A 9,587-nucleotide genomic window follows, 5' to 3' on the forward strand; every position below is an offset into this window, starting at 1 on the left:
ATGAGGCGTTCATTCCCCAATATCAGTACCAAGAGCCTGCCAGAGTCAATGCAAATAATTTTGAGCTAAAAACTGGACTGATTACAATGGTGCAGCAGAATCAATACGGGGGTAATGCTGTGGAGGATCCTGATGTGCATCTGGCACAGTTTCTGGAGCTGTGTAGTACGGTGAAGATGAATGGAGTAGCAGATGACATCATCCGTCTTCGTCTTTTCCCTTTCTCACTGCAGGATAAAGCGAAGTCATGGTACCATACTCTGCAGTTGGGAGCAAATCCTACTTGGGAGGATGTAGCACACCTGTTCCTACTAAAGTTTCATCCTCCTGGCCTCACTCTGAAGTTGAAGATGGATATTGTGCAGTTCCAGTAGTTTGATGGAGAAATGCTGGCAGAGACTTGGTAGAGGTACCAAGAAAAGCTAAAGAAGTGCCCGTCTCATGGTTTTGATGAAGGCACGCTTGTAGTCATGTTCTACAATGCTTGCGGGGAACTGACGGAACGTGGTTCCTTTTGCCTTATTGTTGTGCGGTGGAACTCTCCGTGCAAATACATTTATAGTTTTCCTATGCCCACAGCTAGGTTCCGCTAGCGGTAAGTATAGGGCCGATCCCATAAGGAGTTGGTGTATTCTTCTCTCTTGTCACGGTCACGGTCACAGTCACACTGGTATCACTATGGTCAGAGAGTTGGGGACAGAAGGCCGTGCCTGGAAAGGAGAAACTGAAACAAAACAAAGAAAAACATTAAAAGCAAATAAAACCTGGTCTGGGCACAATCTCATTAAGTCTGGGCACAGTCATCGCTCATAGGTTCAAGGATTTTCATTGTGCCTTCACATCTTTGGTTATGGACAGTAGTCAATAGGTCGGGCCCCTTTTTTTAATCTTCACGTGCGCAACCTACCCCGTCCTCATCCATATTTGACTGCGAACCCACATGACCCATAAAGACCTACGTTACAACCACATAAAGACCTTTATGAACTTGGTTATACAAGCACACATTAAGTGATGGAGAGGTGAGACGATTTACAAGCCTATGATTGAGTACTTGTCTTGTTTGATTTGAGAGTATACACGTCCACACGTTGTGAGATACACTTGAGAGTTGAGAGATCTTATTTTCTTTATCTTTTTGGTGAGGATTGCAAGTCAGGGAGACCATAATTTGAAAGTTGTTATGATTGTGTAGTTTTGATGATAGAAGATACAAATGCATGTTGGTATTTTGTTGATAAATCTGAAACCATAATGTTTTCAATTTTCCCTACGCTCTAATTGATTCATTCTTGGTTCATCTCTGTTTTGTCGGAGGATAGACAATGGTTCAAGTTTGGGGGGGTTGATTTACATGCATTTTCACTCCTATGTTACTTCATTACGGTGCTTAATTGAGTATTTTCATAGTTAATATCGAGTGTTATTGCTTTGAATTTGCTTATTTCAAGAAATAGACTACTCGTCCGTGTTTATGTTGTTTTGACATATTCTTGGGCTCTTTTGGAGGATGTTTTGAGCAAATATGCAAGGAGTTCAGAAAAATACGAGTTCGTGGAAAAAACGGAGCTTAAATCAGATGTTGGACGGACGAGAATGGGCGTCGGAAAGTCTGTGTATTGTACAACTCGCGGCCGCATGCAGGGGCGCGGGCCACGCAGGACATGCAGGCAAGGCGCGCGGCCGCGTGCCAATTCAGAAGTTTTCAGGAGTCCACGTGTCACAGCCCAAAACCATTTACTTCCTTTGCAAATTTTATTTGAAAATTAGTATATTTTTGAGTTATTAATATATATATCTAACAGTCGAGTTTGTGATGAATCTAGTCGCGCCCCTAGTTAGATATGACTTTGAACTATAAAATGTACCTATAGAAATAGAAATTTATTTTCCCAAATATTCTTTTAATATGAATTTGGGCCTCAATAAATTATAGCTTATTTATATTGGACCAGATTTATGATGTTGGGCCGAATATATTTATGTAACTTTGCATAATTTTAAAACATTAGCTATTATATTAAATATAAATTTTTATTTTAATTCTGTTAGAGATTTAACTAAGTTTGCTTCAAGTTTAATTTTGTGGACTTCAAATCCCCACGTATTAACCGTAGCACCCAAGCATCAAACAGCCGCCTTACTTATTTTTTATCCACATCCATCTTCACACCGCCATTGTTTTTGTATCATATTTATTCATCTTATTCCTAGCTCTGTAACTTACAAATCATAATTTTTACACAGCAAGCAGATTTCTCTTTCCGGTAACTTCATTTCCTGCTCTTTCACAGTATGATAAGTTCTTTTCCTGATTTTTAATTCAGCAAAATCCAAGTTATTCTCTTGTCTTGCAAAAACGCAGCAGCCAAAACTCCCACAAAAGAAATTCTTGTTTTATTTCCAAACTTGCATACATATCATTGAAACTATTTTCTGTAAATTCCATAAGGAAATCAAATAGAACAGAGATATTACTAATTACACAGAAAAGGAAAAATAGGAGAAGAAACTGGAGGTGGGAGTTCGTGGCATAGAATAGGGACAGAGAAGAGGGGAGTCGGCGCTGTGCGCTGCATGCGCCACGGCGGCCGGCGGAGAGAGGCAGGGGCGGCGGCGCTATGGACTCGGCTGCTGCGGTGCATTTCTGATCGGGAGGAGGGAGAAGGCGTCTGGGCAGCGCCGCTGTCAACGCAAGGGCGGCGATGGTGGTGCTGCTATCGGCCAGGAGAGAGAAGGAAGGTGAGGGCGACGCCGGGAAGGAAATGGTGGCGGCGAGGGTCGCCGGAAAAGGGGGTGCGGCCGCGGCTGGGCGCGGCGAAGGGTAGAAGGTAGGCAACAGCCGAGGGAGGAGGGAGAGAGGTCGATGGGGAGCTAGAGATGAGGAAGAGGGAGAGAGGTTGAGGAGAGGACAAGGGGAGGCAGAGCCGCCGGCCTCCGGCGACGGCACTGCCGTCCGGTGGCGGCGGCAGGAAGGGGGCCGAGGGAGAGAGAAAAGGGAAGTGGGGGCTGCGTGAGTTTTGTGAGCAATTAGGGTGTGGGTGTGTGTAAATTAGGGGAGTTGGAAGAGTGGACTTGGGCTTGGGCCTAAGATAGTTTGTTTTTAAATGGGCTCAGATTTATTAAATGATTGGGCTATAATTTGATTAATTATTGCACTAATTTATTTTATCAAAAGGATTGCATTTGCATATTATTTTACAAAGAATGTCATATTTGGACTTCATATTTTAATTTTCATTATTAAGTTGGACTTGATTTTATTAAATCCCAACTCAAATTTTTAAAGAAGCATGCATTTTATTATTTGGTTCATTAGACCAATTATTTTCAAATGATTATATGATAATAAATTTTTAAAATTTAAACTATTATTATTATTTTATAAATTCAGTTAGGCCCTTATATTTTTATTATCTGAATTTATCTGACTAGGTGCGGCGCGACTAGGACGTAAATTTTGATTTAATTACTCAAGTTAGCATTCAAGTTGAAGTTCAAGTTCAAGTTCAAATTTCAGGTGTGGGATTTATTTCAGTGCATGATGTGGTTAATCTTTGTCCATTTTAATATTATGTGTTTACCATATGTGAGTTGCATTAAATTATATCGCTAGGGGCCCGCTCAATGGGTCCAGGACATTAAAGTCCTTGGTATGCCACAATGCGATTTCATGTTAAAGTTATGGTTGCAACCAGTCGCCAGGGGCCGGCTCAATCGGTCCAGGACGGAAAGGTCCTTGGTATGCCACAGTGCGACTTTCAGTTACGAATGTATTGATCATATGTGATTCTCATTTTATTAACGTGGACAATGATTGCATGTTCCCACACTGAGTGTACCCTGTATGCTCATCCCATACTTAACATTTTCAGGTTTTAAAGGCCGGAGGCGCGTGGAAGGTCGAATGGCGAGTCAAATGTTTTGTATTTATCTTTTAAAGATGTTATTTTGAGTAAAATACTTTAAATAAAAATCTGTTTCACTATTTTCTTGTTAAATATTTATTTATAGTCATGATTTTTTCACGTGCGTTTTCATGTAAATTTAAAATGGATTTGGGTGTCACAAGGCGTCCCAAACTTGCGACTGCGTGCCATGGCCGCGTCACACGACGCCAGACGCGGCCCAGCGCGCGGTCCGCGTGTTCCGGCCGCCTGTCCAGCGTATTTTCAAGTCCAAATCCGAATTTTTAAGTACAAAAACGATTTTTGGAGTGGAAAATAAGCCAGAAAACCTAGGGCACATAAAAAGAACCCCAAGACATTTTGGAGCAGGACTTCACTTTATTTCATTTTTTAGGAGAGCTGAAAGGGACAGATAGAGAAGACTGCAAAAGCAAGACTGAAGATTCACAGATTTCTCTACGGTTTTTCTTGTTGAATGTTTTTCTGTTTTATTGAGTTTTGTATTCAAGTTCATATGTCTATGTGTGGCTATAATCCATTTTTCCCGGTTTTAAGGAGTAAACAGATTTGAATTTCTGACTGTTTTGATTCAATTAATCAAGTTATTATTCTTTTTTATGTTCTTATGTATGTTGTTTGCTTTATTGATTGACCACCAATTGAGCATAATCTTAGGTTTTAATTTGAGATCGGGAGATGATAATTATAACCTGAACTAAGAACATGGAACACATTTATTTTAATTCTAAAGGGAATTGGTATTTGTGAGGACATTAATCCTAGGAAGTTTTAGGAGTTGCATATTAGAAGTGTGATCCGGGGACGGTAGCCTTGCATGCAATCAACTGTTTGTATGCCACGGGAATAGGTATAGACTAGTTTTGAGATTATCCTAGGAAAATTATTTTTTATTTTTTTATTTTTTTATTTTTAAAGACCGAAAATTCGGTCGTTAAAAATAAAATTTCAGTAAAAATGGTCGTTAAGACTCGGAACGACGATGCAAACAACGACAACCGAAAACGGTCGTTAAATCGGTCGTTAATATTATTAACGACTGATTTTTGGGTTTTAACGACCGAATTTTTGGTCGTTAGAGCCAATTTTTTTTGGAGTGTTAAACATGGAAGACTTAAGCTGGGCGGTACAAGAGAAGCTTGGCGTGGCTGATCTTGAAAGCTGGACTATTACTCTTTGGATCGTATGGAAGCTTTTGCGTGACAGGAAGCACGGGCGGGTTGGAGGTCGTGAAGAAGATCCTTTGGCTAAGAGCGAACTTATGCTTTTAACTTTTCAAGAAGCTCGAGATTCCATGGGTATCACAAACCGGATCCTTCCTCCAGAAGGTTCAGTTAAATGGAAAGCGTTGCGTCATGGAACTCTTAGGCTCGACGTTGACGTGGCATGGCAAGAGAAAGAAAACGGGGAAGGAAAGATTATTGCAGCTGTGAGTCGCACTATCGGATACACAACCACTTACACCGTGCACTTGTGGCGTAGTAGAAATAATGAGCACTTATATAGTATTTACTATGTATACCTAATGTATATTGTGAATATATTAAAATGGTTATTTATATGTACATAGTACTCTATTAGTCCTACAAAAATATATTTCATCCGTCCACGAAAGAACTTCCTACTTTTCTTATTTGGGACGTCCACAAAAAAATTTTCAACCTGTTTTTGAACTATACCCCACCACTTATAAATATCTCATTTACCTTTACTTTTCACATTTCAACTACTCTCAATACTTAATTAAAATATTTTTTCATCATTCTCAATACACTCAACTACCTTTTCTCCACTCTCAATACATTCAACAACCACCTTATTTTTAAAACCCGTGTCAATCCCTCCTAAGAAGTTTTTTATGGACGAAGGAGTATCACTTTTTTCATTTTCGTCCCTCCTATAAAAATATATTACGTCTATTTTGGAACATGACCTTACTTTTTTTTTAACCACAACCACTCATTTTTACATGACATTGAAGGGTTGTATACTGAAAGCAAGACTTTATGCTTGTATACATTGATTCCTTAGTTCACTGTGATTCTTCTATCTGAAATATTGTTATTGCATAATCCTATTATAGTCCAATTTATCTCATACTATAGATTATATGGTGTGTTGTAGATCACAGAAGATCATATAATTGGAAAAAGTTGAGATATAAATTGAGTTCACAATCGAGGCAACTATGGACGAGTTGTTGGTTTAGATTGTAGCATAAATGGATAAATAGTTTGTCTTGGCTATTTATTTATGCTAGTACCTTCGTGTATTGAACAGGATCACAGTGAGATGAATTCTTATATTCTGACTAATTAAGAATCAAGATCTCGGCGACTTAAATGTCTTAACCTTAGTTGGATTAATCGGTGTGAATAATAGATTGACTATTGCTTTGATTTATCATGGGTGAGAGTTCTCTTGAAGCTCAATATACTCGATACTTTGGGTGATAGCAATTATTATTTGACATGCGATTATATTGCAATAAGGATCTGTGTCCTGCTAATAACAGGATGATAATATCCTCTCGAGGAACTTAATAAGTTAATCGTATTAAACCCTGCAGGTGGAATTAGTTCCGATACGATAATAAGTTTAAGTGGTAGCACTCGAGATGTCGTTTATAATTAAACGACTAATTAATTAATTAATTGATCGTCAGAGGAATTAATTAATTAATGGATATTGGATATCTTAAACACGGGGATTAATTAAGTCTAATACTAGCCCCGACTCACCTAAAGAATAAAGAGGTAATTCAGTATTAATTTTCTAGTGGAATAAATTAATACTTGTGTCTCGATTTTATTCTAGGCTGAATAGGAAAATTGAGCACTGGGAGGCCAAACTTTATTCAAGCTAGTAGATCCCCGCTTGGCCCAATAAAGGCTTCACTCAATATGGGGCGTCCGTCCATCTATTTCTCACTTAAGCCTTTGGGCTTTGTTTTAGTTTAATTAGATGATGAGCTTATTATTTAGGGTTTTAATACCAGTATAAATAATAGGTACAACCCTAATTCTAATTACTTGTGACATTACGTGAGATAAAATAGAGAGAAATCTGTGAGAGCACAGAGAAGTGAGGCGGCGCGTTTCCCTAGGAAAAGAAGAGGACTTGAAGATCGTTGCCACCCAACGTTAAGTCTTGCCGTGGGAACAAGTTGGAAGATCAACACTGGAGTCGATCATTGCCGGATTTGCAAGTAAGATTCTATCCTCTTGCTATAGGCACATGGTTTTTGTATGTATTCGTTTGATATCCGAAATGGATCACGGGCACGTGAATCATATGTCAAAATATGGTTCCTTCAGACATCACACTCACTTCAACTACAACCATTCATTCCTATATGGTGGAACCTTTCTCCACTCAATATACGTATTATTTACCAAATAATTCTTAAAATTGGCGTCATCCCGCAAGTGATACATTCTTTTGCGACGGACGAAGTATAACGATATGAAGATTTTATTTATTTTTAAGTATACAAAATCTACAACCTTAACTAGAGTTCCATTTCCAGTATATGTATTTTATCCAAATAAAAACTGTTATAGAATGCTTAAAAAGGCATGTAAGCGTTCCACAAATCCAAAAGAAAAAAGGCAATACATATTGTTGGTCATTAACGTAAACTGGTAAGTGGCTAACTCCATGAATGAGAAGCCTTAATTTTGGAGAAAAAAAAAAGATGGGTTGTAAGTTCAATTGAGTGAGTGAGAAGGTAGGCAGATATGTTGGCATCCGGTGCAGTGTTGAAGATAGTGTTTGAGTTCATGTGTGGGCGGCGCCACAGTCCATTTCTGGTAGTATTCGCATGGATCAAATACAGAACCCTCGCCGCCGCATTCCACCAACCCTGACTCTGTTTCGCCAACAAATAAGTCGCCTTCAGATTTAATCCACCCGCTGCACTCCTCATCCTTATCACCTGCCTGCACACATCATTCAGTTTATCTCAATTCATTAATTAATTAAGCAACCAAAATATAAACACGAAAAAAGGGTAATTAAAATAATATGAATACCTTTTCCTTGTAGTACTTAAAGGCGATCTTCTTATGTCCTGCTTCGTATATGTTGCACTGTGAGTAAACCTAGGAAGAAGAATCAAACATAAGTAAAATAGTATTGTAGTAAAATTAATTAAGACATTTGAAAAATAAACCTGAGAGTCGACACTGGCACAAACAGCATAGATTCCCCAGTTTGTGGTGTAATTATTGTACAAATGAACTCTCCCAAATCTCACGCGCGGGTGCCTCTGCCGCGTGCCATCAAAGAAACAATGGTGAATCGTAACCCGCATGCATCTATCACCTACATGCGAAGGATCGGCACCAATCAGGATTGTCTTGTTATGGTTAGCAAAATGGCACCTGCACCACAACACAGGACTACTGAAAAATTGATCAAGTTAAGCTGAATCATAGAATAGATGAATGATAGTATAAATTAACCGTGAGATAGTAATGTCTGTGCTCTGACGGCTGATATCTACGAGTCCATCGGCAAAATCACTGAGGCTGCAACGGTCTATCCATATATGGTGCGAATTAGGCTTGATCTGAATGGCGTCGGCATCGGCTCCGACGCCCCCCTCGAGTCGTAGGTTGCAGATTATGACATGCTCGCACTCCTTCAACCTCAGACCTTTGCCGGTGAGCTTAATTTTCTGACCGCGCCCGTCGATGGTCTTGTAAGACGAGACGCTCAGATAAGATGAGAGCTGGATGGTGCCTGACACTTGGAATATGATCCACACAGCTTCCTTTTTACGACAGCCATAGCGTAGTGAACCAGGCCCATCATCTTCAAATGCATATAATCAATTTAAGCTTATTAATCGCACTCGAGTATATTCGGATCATCGTGGAATATACATATAGTGCGAAAGCGCAAAACAAGTAATTCTAGCTAACATATTCCACGGAAATTACCACCAAAAAGTTGAGATGAGAATCTTGAAAATAATCTAATTACAAAGCCTGATCCGAACAAACACCGACAGATCTTTGATGAATATTGATTAATTTTAACTTGATCCCATAAATGCTCAATTTTTTGTTTGATCAATATATCTCATCACTCTAGGTAAACACCCCTTAGAATAGATGAAATTGGGCTTACCAGCTAGAGTGGTGACGGGGTAAACGGCGCCGTTTTGGCCGCCGACAGCAAAACGCCCGAAGCCCTCAGCTTGGCCCGCCAAACCCCGCAGGCTGGAATCTAAGTTTCCGTACGGCAACTGCAACCCCATGTTTCACTGCTGCTCCAATTTCAGTGTGTGTGTGTGTTTACAGGAGGGGGCCAATATATAATTGTTGAGTTGTTGTGGCAATAGGCTTTGAAGAAACGGGCATGGCCATTAATGAGGTGTTGAAACAATTTGTTTGGCCGGATTTGAAACTGAACTTGGCCTTCAATTCACTTAAGATTGAAGAAACAGTTGATATTTGTGGAATGCATGGCTGTTATTAATGGAGATCAAACCGACACTTTCTTTATTACATTAGCCTTTTTGACTTTGCTCAGTAACGCTTTCTGTCTGGGGGAAATGCTAATCATATGCACACCTCACACTATATCTTTAAGGGGTGTTTGGTGGGTTAGGTTACACCGAATTGTTTATGTATAATATTTTCTGGCTGTTTG

At 39.5% G+C, this 9,587-nt stretch overlaps 1 protein-coding gene across 1 annotated transcript; it reads right to left on the bottom strand.

The window, feature by feature from the left end:
- Nucleotides 1–7,463: 7,463 nt before the first annotated feature.
- On the bottom strand, nucleotides 7,464–9,587 carry LOC130997652 (putative pectate lyase 21). The gene is made up of 5 exons (XM_057923048.1): nucleotides 9,063–9,587; nucleotides 8,393–8,744; nucleotides 8,101–8,311; nucleotides 7,961–8,029; nucleotides 7,464–7,867 (listed from the first exon to the last, which is right to left on the bottom strand). Exons 1-5 carry the CDS (start codon nucleotides 9,190–9,192, stop codon nucleotides 7,637–7,639), a joined length of 993 nt encoding a protein of 330 aa, XP_057779031.1. The 5' UTR covers nucleotides 9,193–9,587; the 3' UTR covers nucleotides 7,464–7,636.

This window comes from Salvia miltiorrhiza, chromosome 8, assembly GCF_028751815.1.
Source record: "Salvia miltiorrhiza cultivar Shanhuang (shh) chromosome 8, IMPLAD_Smil_shh, whole genome shotgun sequence".
NCBI lineage: Eukaryota > Viridiplantae > Streptophyta > Magnoliopsida > Lamiales > Lamiaceae > Salvia > Salvia miltiorrhiza.

What these genes read in the sequence shown, in the direction of transcription:
- LOC130997652 (XM_057923048.1), bottom strand. Translation starts at nt 9,192, where the DNA reads ATGGGGTTGCAGTTGCCGTACGGAAACTTAGATTCCAGCCTGCGGGGT. An exon ending in ACAGACATTACTATCTCACG is followed by an intron (nt 8,312 to 8,392) that starts GTTAATTTATAC and finishes GTTGTGGTGCAG; the next exon opens with GTGCCATTTTGCTAACCATA. An exon ending in GTGCCAGTGTCGACTCTCAG is followed by an intron (nt 8,030 to 8,100) that starts GTTTATTTTTCA and finishes TCTTCTTCCTAG; the next exon opens with GTTTACTCACAGTGCAACAT.